This window comes from Neoarius graeffei, chromosome 1 (genome assembly GCF_027579695.1).
Source record: "Neoarius graeffei isolate fNeoGra1 chromosome 1, fNeoGra1.pri, whole genome shotgun sequence".
Lineage (NCBI taxonomy): Eukaryota > Metazoa > Chordata > Actinopteri > Siluriformes > Ariidae > Neoarius > Neoarius graeffei.
Genome location: NC_083569.1, coordinates 4411767 through 4428186, shown reverse-complemented (window position 1 = coordinate 4428186; position 16420 = coordinate 4411767). Strand labels below are relative to the sequence as shown.

The window sequence follows — 16420 nt, the reverse complement described above, 5'->3', positions numbered from 1 at the left end:
AGGACGCACACAACTGGGATAAATAGCTCGAGCCCCTGTTATTCGCAGTGCGAGAGGTCCCACAAGCCTCCACGGGGTTCTCCCCATTCGAATTATTATACGGGCGTAAGCCGCGTGGCATTCTAGATGTGATGCATGAAAATTGGGAGGAGGGACCTTCAACAAGTAAAAATGAAATTCAGTATGTTATCGACCTGCGTGCCAAACTCCACACCCTCATGTACTTAACCCAGGAGAATTTGCGGCAGGCCCAAGAACGTCAAGTCCGTCTGTATGACAGGGGCACGCGCCTTAGGGAGTTCACACCGGGAGATAAAGTACTCGTGTTGTTGCCCACGTTGAGCTCCAAATTAATCGGCAGGTGGCAAGGACCCTTTGAGGTCACACGGCGAGTCGAGGATGTCGACTATGAGGTGAGGCGAACGGACAGGGGCGGGGTGTTACAGATTTACCACCTTAATCTGTTAAAACTTTGGAGCGAGGAGGTCCCTGTGGCATTGGTGTCGGTGGTTCCAGAGAAGGCGGAGCTGGGGCCAGAGGTTCAAAAAGGAAAATTGACATCGTCCACTGCTCCGGTCCCCTGTGGAGACCACCTCTCCCCGACCCAACTCACGGAGGTTGCCCAGTTGCAAACAGAATTTTCTTGCATGTTCTCGCCCCTGCCCGGCCGCACCCACCTCAGAGAACACCACATTGAGACGCCCCTGGGGGTAGTAGTGCGCAGCCGCCCTTACAGACTGCCTGAACACAAAAAAAAGGTGGTTCGGGAAGAACTCGAGGCCATGCTCGAAATGGGCATCATTGAGGAGTCCCACAGTGACTGGAGCAGCCCGGTGGTCTTGGTGCCCAAGGCCGATGGGTTGGTCCAGTTCTGTGTGGACTATAGAAAAGTCAACGCGGTGTCTAAATTCGATGCATACCTAATGCCTCGTATTGATGAGTTGCTCGATCGACTAGGCACAGCTCATTTTTATTCGACACTGTTTTTGACAAAGGGATATTGGCAGATCCCCTTGACTCTGCTATCCCGAGAGAAAACGGCCTTTTCCACACCGTTTGGCTTACACCAGTTTGTCACACTTCCTTTTGGGCTGTTTGGGGCGCCCGCTACATTCCAGCGGCTTATGGATAGGGTCCTCCACCCCCATGCCACCTATGAGGCCGCATACCTAGATGGCATCATTATTTACAGTAATAACTGGCTGCAGCACCTAAAACACCTGAGGGCCATCCTTGGGTTGCTGAGGCGAGTGGGTCTCACAGCCAACCCGAAGAAGTGTGCAATTGGGCAGGTGGAAGTACAGTATCTGGGCTTCCACTTGGGCAATGGGCAGGTGCGTCCTCAAATCAACAAGACAGCAGCGATTGCGGCCTGCCCAAGGCCCAAGACCAAAAAGGGGGTGAGACAGTTCCTGGGGCTGGCTGGCTACTATCGTAGGTTTATACCTAATTATTCAGACGTCACCAGCCCGCTGACTGATCTCACTAAAAAGTGGGCACCAGATCCGGTCCAGTGGACGGAGCAATGCCAGCGGGCTTTCTCGGAGGTAAAGGCTGCACTGTGTGGGGGGGCCACTATTACACTCCCCTAACTTCTCTCTCCCCTTTGTTTTGCAGACGGATGCATCGGACAGGGGGCTGGGGGCTGTTCTGTCCCAGGAGGTGGAGGGGGAGGACCGTCCAGTGCTGTACATCAGCCAGAAGCTGTCGGTGCGCGAGGACCGCTACAGCACAATAGAAAAGGAGTGCCTCGCCATCAAGTGGGCAGTCCTCGCCCTCCGCTACTACCTGCTGGGGCGCCCTTTCACCATCTGTTCAGACCACGCACCCCTGCAGTGGCTCCACTGCATGAAGGATGCCAACGCGTGGATCACCCATTGGTATCTGGCACTCTAGCCATTTAAGTTCAAGGTGGTCCACAGGCTGGGGGCGCAGATGGTTGTGGCGGACTTCCTCTCCCATCGGGGGGGGGGGGGGGAGTTGGCTTCAGGCCGGATGGCTCCCCGGCCTGAGTCAGGCAGTGGGGGTATTTGGCAGCAGGGGCATGGTCAAGCGTCAGTCTGTGAACGGAGGGCGGAGTTAGGGAAGGTAAGTGGCAGAATCATTACACCTGATGGGAATTAACCTGTGTTTGTGTGTCTTCCCCAGTGACCATGCCCTATAAAGAGGAGAGGGAGAGTAGAGGAAGAGAGCTCTTCCCCAACCTGGACGCTTGTGTGAGAGAGTGAATATAAAAGCTGAAAAGCTAAAATAAAAGAGTTTCTGAGAACTCAGTTCTGACCTGCCATTCTTCTGTGCTCCACCCATCTAGAACTCTTGTTACACATGGATGTAAAAGGCAAGATACAATCGTATTATAATGCACCCAAGAGCATACCTGTCAACTTTGAGGTTTGAAAAAAAGGGATATTTCCCAGATTTTTAACTCAAAATAAGGGAAAATTTCGGAAAGTCGAACTTTCTGAAAATTTCGGAAAGTTGGTAATCGAACTGACTTTTCTTCACAAAATTAAATTTGTCCTGCCATTTGGGCAAGTAGCGGCAATACACCTTTTTTGGTTTTGCCTCGCTCCTTTCTTTATTCATGTCTCTAGTCTCGCCATCTACTGAAACTCGCTCCCTGAGGACAGTGCTTGAAGTGGAAAAAAAGAAGTGCAGGAACTCTGATTTTCTGACAATGACATTCCGGTCATTCAAATAAGTTCAATTTTTTTAATTGAAAACTTCAGTTTTTGTATTGCCTTCACGCATTTTGCAAAACTTGGCTCATAAGGACAATGCTCTACTCTTTTCATCTGTTGTTGTGCTACAGTATTTGTTGCTTGAACAGATGTGTTTTCACAATGACTCTCTGAGATATTATTTTTGAACGAAGTGTCTTAGTTTGTAGACAGCTGGAGTAAAAACAAATCAGAACTAAGAACCACAACCATATTGTCAAGTTGTGTATGATTTTCCCCAGTTTTGTGCCCCAACTTCAAAAGAGCTTTGATCACACAAGGAACACTCAGTTTTTCCCCTTTTTTGTTTTTTATTGAAGTTCAAAGGTGATGAAGGGGTTGATTAGGGCTTGATTAGGTTGATAACCTTAAGAACAACAGAAAAACATTGCATCATATTAAGTTTAAAGGAACAGTCCACCATACTTCCATAATGAAATATGCTCTTATCTGAATTGAGACGAGCTGCTCCATACCTGTCTGAGCTTTGCGCGACCTCCCAGTCAGTCAGACGCAGTCAGACGCGCTGTCACTCCTGTTAGCAATGTAGCTAGGCTCAGCATGGCCAATGGTATTTTTGGGGGCTGTAGTTAGATGCAACCAAACTCTTCCACGTTTTTCCTGTTTACATAGGTTTATATGACCAGTGATATGAAACAAGTTCAGTTACACAAATTGAAACATAGTTATTTTCTATGCTATGGAAAGTCCGCACTATAATGACAGGCGTACTAACACCTTCTGCGCGCTTCGGCAGCGCATTGATATCTGAGCTCCGTATCAATGCGCTGCCGAAGCGCGCAGAAGGTGTTAGTACGCCTGTCATTATAGTGCGGACTTTCCATAGCATAGAAAATCGCTATGTTTCAATTTTTTTAACTGAACTTGTTTCATATCACTGGTCATATAAACCTATGTAAACAGGAAAAAGAGTTTGGTTGCATCTAACTACAGCCCCAAAAAATACCATTGGCCATACTGAGCCTAGCTACATTGCTAACAGGAGTGACAGCGCATCTGACTGCGTCTGACTGACTGGGAGGTCGCGCAAAGCTTGGACAGGTATGGAGCAGCTCGTCTCAATTCAGATAAGAGCATATTTCATTATGGAAGTACGGTGGACTGTTCCTTTAAACTAATAAAAACAAGTCATCACAACATTACTTTAAGTTTCAAAAAAAAAAAAGAGTAATTAGTGCACGTATTGCACTAAAAGAAAAGCAAAAGAAGGTTTAACACCTTTAAGTGTACTAATCACATACAAACACCTTTAAGTTTAACTAAGTTCACTAATCACCAAACCGCTCTCACGGTGCGCTCACTGGATGCGACCCAGCGCACGGAAAGGACGCAGCCAATAACAAGAAGGCGCTGCTCAACGCGCTGCGCACAGCTGCTCAGCTCGCGCTGATTTTTTGGCGAAGCGTGATAAAGGCTGTACAGCTTGTCGAAGAAGATCTTAAAGTTGTTCATGCCATTGATCTGCTTTAAAACATCCCCAACTGCTAATTCAAGCCTGTGGTTGAGGCAGTGCCAGACAAACAAATGGGGAAACTTCGCACACAACTGCGCTGCCACTCCAGTGAAAATAAAGAAGTGCAGGAACGCAGTTCCGGTGCGTTCCGGCCCACTTCAAGCCCTGCCTGAGGAAAGAATTACGACTATCTTTTAGTTTTGTGAGAAGTTCCGAGCAGTGACCTTGATCAGACTAGCGCTATGGTTCTGACAGTATTCTTCACAGACATGCAATTAAAATCAATGTGTAATTACTAGACTGCCACCTGCTGTACTGGAGAGGGCGGGGACGTGAATTCATGGCCCAACTTCCTGCTGTAAATTCCTGTCAGAGGCGCGTCATGAATTCTGGACCTACCGACTTTTTTATATTGTGAAAATACGGGATATTTTCGGGAAAATAAAAAAATGGAAAGACAGCGGGAAATAAGTCAAAATAAGGGATTTCCCAGGAAAAACAGGAGGGTTGACAGGTATGCCCAAGAGTAGCACCATGTATTTAAGCACGACAGAAGAATCTCATCAAGAACCTTATCACAGAGCATGCAAAAGGCTAACTGCAGACCAGTTAAATTAAACTGACCAGAATATTTAAAACTGCCCACTCTCCGCTGTCTGAAGGCAGTTAAATAAAGACTTTGTTTAGACTTTGTTTACGTTTATTTCCGACTTCGTTTACTCACCTGCCCTTTGACATTCTGTTTGCAACTCGACCGACCCTTGCCCATCCCCAACTAAGACTTCAGATTGCTGTTTTGGATTTGGTTACCAGTTTCTGACACACCTACTCTCCCCTGCACTTGCATCCATAAGTGCCTGCACCCTGACAGGATACTTCGCCAGCAATGGATGCAGCAGAGGAAGCAAAGCAGACTGCTCTCAATGTTCAGGGGTGACTGTTAGGAGAACATCAGCAAATGATAAGTGAATGTAACACCAGAATGTTGCAATTAACAGCTGTTATTTCGCAGGCCATCCTGACATGTCCCTCATCCTCCACCGGTGCAGCCCTGATGGTTCAGCGACCCAAGAAGTATTCTGGGGAAGTTTCAGACTGTCAAGGATTTCTTCTTCAATGCTCAGTATTTCATAACCCTCACAGGAGCTACAGGGCAGCCAATTCCTCAATCTCCTCACAGGCAAGGCTTTGCAGTGGGCTAGTGATGTTTGGGAGTGTGAGGGTGAACACACCACCTCCTATGATCAATTTATCGAACTGTTCAAGTGAGTTTTTGATCATCAGCCAGAAGGTGTCGAAGTTGTCAAGAACCTGCTAACCATCAGACAAGGAGATAGGAGAGTGGCTGACTATGTGCTAGAGTTTCACATGTTAGCAGCTGAAAGTGGCTGGAACAAGCCTGCTCTCAAGGCCACCTTTCACCAGGGTCTGCGCCCCGAACTGCTCACTGAATTGGCATGCTGCTACAAACAACTCACTCTCGACTCCCTCATTGACCTGACCATCCACCTAGACCACCTTCTTAGAAACCAACCCTCATTACAGTCACCTCCAGCCCTTCCTCCTACTCTGGCATCCCCAACTCCAATGGAGATCTCCCATGCTCACTTGCAATGCTCAAAGAGGGGTAGGAGGCATCATGAAGGGCTGTGTTTCTACTGTGGTGAGTCCAGCCATCTGATAGCCAAATGTCCTGTTTGCCCACCAAACCCTAAAAGGGAGGGTCTCACCCATCAGGAAACCTGTCCGTCCAACCTGGTGAGTCATGAATTTGTTCAAACACCACATTCTCTCAAGATGCCAGAGCTGTTAAAGCTACCACACTCGACCCATGTTCTCTCTGCCTTCATAGACTTAGGGGCAGAGGGGAACTTCATCAGTATCGAGATTGTCCAGAAGTACAACCTGCCCATGGAAGAACTTCAATGGCCAGTGAACCTTGATGCCATTGATGGGGGCCCCATCGGTGATGGGCTTGTTACAACACACACATCACCTCTTGAAATTCAGGTTCGGGCACTTAATGTAGAACACATTACCTTGTTGGTTACTCACACAGCTCAGCATGGTCTTGTCTTGGGGTTCCCATGCCTTCGATCCGATAATATCCTGGCAACACAGAGAAATTCTATAATGGTCCCCATCCTGCTTCCAGAATTACCTGAAACTTACATAAGTCTCTCTTTCGTCCACCTCTGTGGAGAGCCCACTGCCAGGTACCTTGGACAATGTTCCTTCCTGTTATAATGACCTCAAGGAAGTTTTCATCAAGAGTAAGGCTAGTGGCCTGCCTCCTCACTGAACCTTTGACTGTGCCATAGACCTCCTCCCAGGTACGACTCCACCTTGCAATTGCATATACCCTCTGTCCATCACTGAACAAGTTGCCATGGAGGAGTATGTACAGGGGGCACTACGACAGGGGTACATAAGGCCATCCACATCTCCAGCTTTAGCTAGCGTCTTCTTTGTGGAAAAAAGGAGGAGGTCTTTGACTCTGCATCAACCACAGAGGTTTAAACCAGATCACAGTCAAATACCCCTAACTGCTTCCCCTGGTGCTGTTGGCCTTGGAACAGCTCAGTTCAGTGAGAATATTCACCAAGCTGGACCATCAATGCACTTACAACCTGGTCAGAGTTTGGGAAGACGATGAATGGAAGACCGCCTTTAGTACAACATCCGGGCATTTCGAATATTTGGTCATGCCTTATGGACTTTCTTGTGCTCCCAGCATCGTCCAGTGTTTGATCAATGATGTACTCAGAGATATGCTGGGATGATTCATCATTGCTTTCATCGATGACATTCTAATCTACTCCTCCAACAAAGGTTCACATCACAAACATGTAAGGTCAGTAGTCACCTGATTATTGGAGAATCACTTCGATGTAAAAGCTGAAAAGTGTGAGTTTCACAGTCACCAGATCTCCTTTCTTGAGTATATTTATCACCACAGGAGGAGTAAGCATGGACCATAGCAAAGTCTAGGCGGTCACCTCCTGGCCCATGCCCACTACCATGAAGGAACTGCAACGCTTCGTGGGGTTTGCAGATTTTTATCTTCGCTTCATCTGAGGGTTCAGCATGATCACTGATCCTCTCACCACCCTACTAAAGAAGGGCCCGCAATGTCTCCAGAGGAACTCAGATGCCAAAGAAGCCTTCAACCAGCTCAAGACTGCCTTCATGACAGCTCCCATTCTTCAGCACCTAAATCCTACTAAACCAGTCGAAGTAGATGCCTCAGAGAAAGGAGTGGGAAGGGTACTATGTCAGCATTTAAGGAATAAATTAAGCTACATCTCTTCAGCTTTTATTCTTAGACACTCACCCCAGCCAAGCAGAATTATGACATTGGCAATCGAGAACTCCTAGCAATTAAACTAGCTCTAGAAGAATGGAGACACTGGATAGAGAGCGCCACACATCCGTTCACCATCCTCACCGATCATAAGAATATCAAATATCTGAAGATAGCTAAATGCCAAAACCCATGCCAAGCCAGATGGGCACTTTTCTTCACCCGGTTTTGATTCATGATCTCCTACCACCCAGGTCCCAGAAACACTAAAGCAGACACCCTCTCCAGAATCCACACCACATCCAACCATGTTTCAGAACCCACACCTATCCTATCCCCTGAATATTTCTTGCATGCCATTTCATGGGATGTAGATAAAGAAATGGAACATTTGCAACCTCCAAATCTGCCCGAGAACTGTCCTCCTGGACTCGTGTATGTGCTACCCCGATTTCAAGGTCAACTTATCACCTGGGCCCACTCTTCTCCGGCCTTCGGGGCACCACCCCAGCAGTCACAGAACCTATCAACTCCTCAGAAATAAGTATTGGTGGGAGAACATGGCTTCCAAGATTAAACACTTTTTTAATCCTGCTCCATCTGTGCCCAAGTGAAGGTGCCATGGGCCCCGCCTGCCAGGAAGCTCTGTCCTCAGACATAGTGTTTTGGTAAACTGGGATGTATGGATGCTGTCAGTCCCCCACTTGCTTGCTCACTTGAGTTTGTTGATGGTGTAGTGGCTGGCTGCTTTATGTCCTGGGGCTCCCTCATGCCTGTGTTACCTTCTGACTCTCCCCTTTTAGTTATGCTGTCATAGTTAGTTGCTGGAGTCCCTGCTTGTACTCAGTGCAATATGTATACTGTTCCTACTTATTCAGGTGACATTGGGCATACCTAACAACCTGTGTTTTCTCTCTCTCTCTCTCTCTCTCTCTCTCTCTCTCTCTCTCTCTCACCCCAAAATCTGTCCCTCTGAGTTACATGTTGGTCCTGGGATCAAGATGCTGACCTCTTCTGCTCCTCGGACCTGCCTGATCCATCCTGGTGCCCTGTGTCTGGTTGGAGTCTCATTGCATTGCTCCTGTGGAGGATGGCCCCATGTGGACAGTTGAAAGTCACACCTGGAGGACGCTCTGGACACTTACAGTAATGCTTTTATGGCTGAGGACTACAGTTGACTTGCTAACTTTAGGACTGCAGGTGTCATGAACAGTTTTGCACTCAAGTTTCCATCAATGAAGAGTTTATAACATCAACGAAACTGACTTCATGTTAAAACTGTTAATGTTATAGTCATGTTGTCTGTTGTTGCCCAAATGAGGATGGGTTCCCTTTTGAGTCTGGTTCCTCTTGAGGTTTCTTCCTCATGTCATCTGAGGGAGTTTTTCCTTGCCACCATTGCCACAGGCTTGCTCACTGGGGATAGATTAGGGATAAAATTAGCTCATGTTTTAAGTCGTTCAAATTCTGTAAAGCTCAATAAACAATGTTTATTGTTAAAAGTGCTATACAAATAAACTTGACTTGACTTGACTTGACTTGACTGTCCACTCCTGGTGCCTCAACAACCCTGGTTACATACAGCCATTGACTTTATCATCGACCTACATTGATCCCAAGGTAACACAGTCATCCTAGTGGTCATAGATTGCTTTTCCAAAGCCCTCAAACTCATTCCTCTGTCCGTCCTACCCATGGCATTCAAAACTGCAGAACTCCTGTTCAATCACATTTTCCAATTTTATGGTATCCCCGAAAAATATCGTCAGCGACTGGGGTCCCTACTTCATCTCCAGGTTATGGACCAAGTTCATGGACAGATTAGGAGTATCCTGAGCTTAACTTCAGGGTACAACCCACAATCCAACAGCCAGGTGGAGCATGCCAACCAGGAGGTAGGTTGCTTCCTCAGGATATTCTGCATGAGGAACCAGAAGGATTGGGTGCAGTTCCTTGCTTAGGCCGAGTACACCCAGAACTCTTTGAAACACTCTGCCACACAGCTGACATGGTTTCAGTGCATCCTTGGGTATCAACCATCACTCTTCCCCTGGGGACAATTCCCCAACACAAATCCTGGCAGTGGACTCCTGGTTCAAGAGGAGCGAGCAGGTGTTAGAGGAGGTTCACCAAAGGCTGGAACAGGTCAATGGTAAGAACAAACAATATGCAGACAAACATTGAGGGGAGACTCCTGAGTATGCCCCAAGCAACCGAGTATGGGTGTTCACTAAGGATCTCTGAGAGCTAAACACATGCTGGAAGCTCCAACCTTGATAAACTGGTCCATATAAAGCAATCTGCAAAGTTAATGAAGTCTCCTATATGTTGGAACTCACACCTCACTGCAGAATGGCTCCCACATTCCATGTGTCATGCCCAGTGTTGGGCAAGATACTTCAAAACTGTTTTGCATTATTTATTACTTGTTACTGTCATTTTAAAGTAATTAGGTACATTACAATATTACTGTATTTAAAATGTAAGGCATTACACTACTATTGCATTACTTTTAAGTTACTCTCACCAAAATAACTGGAAGTATGGATTTGGCAATCTAAATGTAGCTCAAGACGCTCAATTAGCTCTTCACACATCCAGTGGAAGGTGATGTGATATCTGACTGAGCTAGGCTTATGGTTAAAAACACTAGAATATAATAGCCACAGTGATGGCTCATGGCACAATACAAGGAACAATCATCACAAGAACAGACAAAAGGTGAAAGTCTGGCAAATTGTGATAGAAATCCTGTAACTTTAGGCCTATTCATATTAACATTAATTGAACTGTATTGTATTGTAATGTCTAAAGATATGACAGGATACAAAATTAGCATTTCTATGCCTTTATTGTTTTCAAGTTTACAGCATTAAGCATAGTTTATGCTTCATTAAAAAAAGATTAGCCCTAAGGGATATGACTCCATTTCAGAAATTTAACAAAAATGAACATATTATGGCAAATCGTAGCCCACAATAAAACTGGCCTGAAAAAACCCCACAAGCCTTTTAAATCACAGCTAGACAATGACTATTAGCTATATGAGGCTACCCAGTCACATTTTGAAAAACAGAATTAGAAATAACAAAATCAAAGTGCTTTTAATGATATTGCAGTACTTAGGCATATTAGCCCTCGAAGGGAAGGCAGCTCAATCACTTTAGTCTGACTTCCGACCAGAAAAAAAACTCAGTTATACAGGACAAAAATGTAAACAAACTGTCAGCATATCTTCAACAACATACTCCACCACAAGTCTCCTAACCTCCTGAGGCTGAAGGAGCATCTCAGAGCGGCAGAACGTTAATTTTGGCTGCTTCGTGATTTTAACCCCATTCTCATCCTCTGCTTGCTTCCTTGCTAACTTCATGTTACTATGGCACCTCTGTAAATGCTTAGTTAAATTACTGGTGCTATTTCGGGAAGTGGACCGTTCTTTAGGTTTAGCACACAAAGTGCATTTGACTATGATGTTCTTCACATCCTTATTTTTCACTAACTTAAAGTAATGGGCGTGTGCCCATCTGGAGAATGTGCTATCCGCCGTTAGATCAGCTGCAGGTTCACTCATCGCTCTCTTCTGTCTGATTAGCCTAAAGGAAAAGGAAGTGAAACATTTTGTGCGGACATTTCACCTCTGCTGATCTCGCGGTGATTTTAGCGAATTTGCATGAAGGGAAAAAAAAACACCACTTCATTCCAGGTTAAAAATGCATTGTAACGCGCGTTACTGACATTTGTACCGAGTAAAATATTACCAAATTTTTTTCTGTAATGCCTTTCATTACCGCGTTACTGCAAAAAGCAATGCATTACAGTAATTCGTTACTTTTGTAACACGTTACTCCCAACACTGGTCATGCCTGAAACCTGCCATCCAAGGCCCCTTAGCCACTAACACACTCATCCGAGAACCTCCCCCCTCCCTTGAACAAGAAGGAGACCCGATATACCAGGTACACAAAATCCTCAATTCTCAGCACAGACAGGGGCAACTAGAATACTTAGTGGACTGGGAAGGGTATGGCCTGAAGGAACGCAGCTGGGTAAATTCCCGAGACATCTTAGACCCACTACTTACCCAGGAATTCCTCTGAGACATCTTAAACCCACTCGGGGGGTATTTTTAAATTTATTTCAGAGTTTATTTTTAATTCTCAAACCATGGTCTTTCTCTATAGCATGTGAAGAACTATATATAATTGTGTGACCTCTCTGTCCATGTTACATCCATAATGCTAATAAACTCATATACGTTGTCTCTGAAAGCTCACTTGACCATATACACATGCACTCTCTCTCTCTCTCTCTCTCTCTCTCTTATGCAAGCAGTGAGACAATTTGCAAGTAAGTATGAATTTAAATACGACAATGGATTTTTGTCTTTAAAACATACAACTTTAAAACCCTGCAGGAAAATAAAACATAAAGCTCAGAATTTTAGTACATTTTAATATGTTCTAGTTTTCTTTCATTTGGCACATTAACATTTGGAGTTACGAAACCTGCAATGTCGAAATCTTGCACTAGATTCATGGTTTCTGGTAAAAGGGAGGCAGAAAGATCAATCATTAACACTGCTTATAAACACAGCAACTTGTTTTTCAGTCATTTACATCTTTCTTTAATCTGAAGGTTTTGTGCTGTGACCTGAGGAAGAAGAGCAACAGAGAAGATGAGAATTATTATCCTGGCTTTTTCTGTTTGGTTATGCCAGGCTGTGAGGGGTAAGATGTCTCTTGTTTATCATGTTCATATACATAGAGATGTTTTCGATTTTGTGTGTGTGTGTGTGTACACACACAGTACCAGTCAAAAGTTTGTACACCCCTACTCTACTCATTCATAGGTGTTTCTGTATTTTGTATTTTCTACATTGTAGAACAACACTGAAGACATCAACACTATTAAATCATATTTGGAATTATGTGGTAAACAATAAAGTATGAAACAAAATCTTTATTTTAGATTCTTCAGAGTCTCCAGCATTTTCCTTGATGACACTTTACACAATATTGCCATTATCTTAACCAGCTTCATGAGGTAGTCTCCTGAAATGCTGACTTCAGTTAGCAGGTGTGCCTCATCAAAAGTTAATTAGTGGACAAGTTTCTTGCCCTCTTAATGAGTTTGAGATCAAACAGTAAAAATACAGCAAATAGCCCTCTTCAACACCACAATTGTAGTAATCCATAGAGTATCATATCAAGAACTACTTGAGTAAGTAAACAACATCCATCATTACGTTAAGACATGAAGTGACTTTTTTAATTAATAAAAACAAGAAATAACACTGAATTAGAAGGTGTGTCCAAACTTTTGACTGGTGTGTGTAAAATTCTTTTGTATGCAAAAGTTTTGGCATGCCACTATGAGAGGTTAGAATGTTCATAGTCAGAATATCTTTCTGAAACAAAAAACAATTTACTGAAGCTCTGACGTATGAAAGATAATTTAAGATTGCACAATTTAGAACTTTCTACAGTAGATATGTCGCAAAGTGATTTTTGTCATCTGAAAATAGCTGGAAGTAAGAGAGTAAGAGTCTCAGAGTGGACCTCACATATGCACTGTCCCAGCCTCATTCACAACATTTTAATAACTAAGATTCAAACTAAATATTAAGTGCATTTACAAAAACATGCCAAACATCTGTCCATCAGTGACTGTTACACAAGAACAGAGATCATGTAACATGATAAGGAATTTTAAAAAAATATTAATCCTGAAAGAAATTCTTGTGCCAGAAATCATTCCATAACTATACCATATGTTAAAATACAATACAAGCTGACAATAAACTGTTTGCAAAATAAAACTGTACAAGAAATAAATGCCTAAAAAAACCAGTGCCTAATTAAACAGCAATACAATACAATATAAGATGGGGGGTGCCTACATATTTAACTTTCTAACAATAGAAAATAAGGTAAGTTGTGTGAGACACTAACCTGATGGTGAAAGTAAATATTGCACATGATGTTGGGAAAGGCAATATTGCACCCCCCCCCACCCCACCCCCCAAAAAAAAATACATATGACAAAGAAAAAAACCTGATTCACAGCTGTATTTAAAGAAGAGAGATCAGAAATATTTAGAAGCAGCAGAGACGCGATGTAAAGCTTTACATCATTAATTCGCAAAAAGTTTATTTCCAGTGCTAATTTATAAATCTCTTTTTTATTAATTTATCTTTTCCAACTAAGCCATATGTCAGTGATTTAGGTTTTGCCCTCAATTTACAGCTTTGCAATTGTGCTTCAAAAAAAAAATACAAACTTAGTAGAAAACAGTGTGGATGAAAAATAAAACACTGTATAATCTAGATATGACGACTGGGTGGCCACACCTCCTCCACTGAGACTGACAGATCGAGGCCACACCTCTTTCACTGAGACTGACAGAGACAAAAGGGGTGTTCACACGGCAACTTTTACTCCGGTGTAGCACCGGGGCTGCCCCGGTACAGCGTTCACACGGTACAAAGTTATACCGGTGTAGCCCCTGAAAGCTGCTTAAACTGGTGCAAATCTAACCCTGCTCGGGAGGTGGTTTAAGAAATTTACTCCGGAGTAAATGCTAGTTTGCGGGGCAGCACCGATATAAAATGGGACGTCTGAACGCTACAGGGGTAGACTCGCTACGCATGAGGAGAGTTGATTACATACGGGCATTGCATAATTTGCATCCTGGTATTTTGCGCTTCCAAAATGGCGAATATCAACAACAACAGAACTGCGTGTCTTCCAGTGTTGCCAGATTGGACGGTTTTAAGTGCATTTTGGCGGATTTGAACATATTTTGGGCTGTTAAACGTCAGCAGTATCTGGCAACACTGGTGTCTTCATCCACGTTGTTTTCCCGGCGCTTGGTGATGCCATGACAACCGGGAAAAGGAAGTACATTTTTATGCATGTGCATATTTCATTTCCACATTATTACTATCGTATAGCACGGTCGCAAAAACTGCCATGTGACCTCATGTGGGGCTGTACCGGTGCTCTCTCTAGTAAGGAGGTTTGTGACGTGTGAACGCTCCACAAAATTTACACCAGTGTAAGATATATCACAACAAAATACATCGGTGCAGCATCGATGCAAATATGTGCCGTGTGAACACCCCTAAAGAAGCAGAGAGAGAGAGAAATACAGTGCACAATATTTAACATTGTTAATACTTCTCATTATCTCTAGCCGCTTTATCCTGTTCTACAGGGTCGCAGGCGAGCTGCAGCCTATCCCAGCTGACTATGGGCGAAAGGCGAGGTACACCCTGGACAAGTCGTCAGGTCATCACAGGGCTGACACATAGACACAGACAACCATTCACACTTACGGTCAATTTAGAGTCACCAGTTAACCTAACCTGCATGTCTTTGGACTGTGGGGGAAACCGGAGCACCCGGAGGAAACTCAAGCGGACAACATGCAAACTCCGCACAGAAAGGCCCTTGCCAGCCACGGGGCTCGAACCTGGCCCTTCTTGCTGTGAGGCGACAGCGCTAACCACTACACCACCGTGCTGCCTATTGTTAATAGTTCTACAGTAATAATGTGATTATAATAATGTGACTAGCATGTGATAGCAGACTTTATCAACTTTATTCACAAGTTTATGAGGGTACTTCAAAAACTTCTCAGTCTCACCTGGAAACACGGGTCATCACTCCCATTTTGGAGTGTAACTGTATACTATAAAGCCTTATATCACTGTCCACAAAAATTCAAATGAAAGAGGCTATCACAGAAAAAAGGAGAGGAAAGAAAGCTTCGAGCTGGCGCGCTATTGCTCCAAGACAATACTCCTGTCCTCACAATGCAGGTGGCAGGGGCAGAAGCAGCCCAATGTGACTTTGACAGCGATGGGAATAACAGCGTTAGAAATAAACGGCGTTACTAACGGCGTTACTTTTTTTAGTAACGAGTAATCTAACTAATTACTTTTTACATCGTTATAACGCCATTCCCGTTACTTACAATAAAATACTATGCATTACTTTATTAAAGCTGTTTTCATCTGGCACGCTGCTCGTTCAGCCTTTCTTTACTCTGCTTTAGTGTGGGGCGGGGAGACGCGAGACAACGGCACAGTAAGCCAATCAGAGTAGATTTGGACAACATACATAGGTAGGCCATGCCTACTGCACTACTGTGCACTCTTTCAATCAGAAGACACAGCGATGGCGAGCGGTCAGCCCAGCACTGCGCTTTCAAATTCGAAATACAGCCATTGCTTTTCATTACTTGAAATAAAACACAAAAATGTGTACGTGCAATGCACATTATGTCGAGGAACAAAGCGTTTGTCCTCGTCAGTGGCCAGTAATTAGTAACAATTTTAAGAACTACAAAAATATATTAAATTTGATAGATGTCTTCTCACATTGTCCCACAAAAATATTAATATAGTGTAGATAATGTTACTGATTGGTTCTGTTAAGTGTCCATTTCAGTCATTAAACACATTTAACATTCACTTTTATTATGATTACACCAATTGAATTTAATTTGATTTTTTTGGGGGGGGTAACAAAATGTAACGGAATAATTACTTTCCCTGGTAATTAGTTACTTTAATGACAAAGTAACTCCGTTACTAACTCAGTTACTTTTTGGGAAAAGTAACTAGTAACTATAACTAATTACTTTTTGAAAGTAACGTGCCCAACACTGGACTTTGAACTGGTTCCCCATGCACCTTACTCACCCAACCTGGCAACATTTCCCAAACTGAAATCCCACTCAATTGCGTGGTCGCCATTTTCAGAGTGATGATGAAGTCGTTCATGCTGTTGAGGAGGATCTAGAGGCTCAGGATGTGTGTGTCCCTCTTCCATGAAGGGAGAGAGAAGCTTGAACATCGGTGGACCAAGTGCATTGAAGTTAAAGGAGATTATGTTGAAAAATAACACAAGAAC

The 16420-nt window shown here is 43.9% G+C and overlaps 1 protein-coding gene across 1 annotated transcript in view; it reads left to right on the top strand.

The window, feature by feature from the left end:
- The first annotated feature begins 12140 nt into the window (after positions 1-12140).
- The window catches only part of LOC132885888 (complement factor H-like), a 34818-nt gene continuing 30538 nt past the window's right edge, over positions 12141-16420 (top strand). The window contains exon 1 of the mRNA XM_060920446.1: positions 12141-12228. Within this exon, the coding sequence (XP_060776429.1) occupies positions 12177-12228 (52 nt within the window). The 5' untranslated portion in view covers positions 12141-12176. The remainder of the gene's footprint in view (positions 12229-16420) is intronic.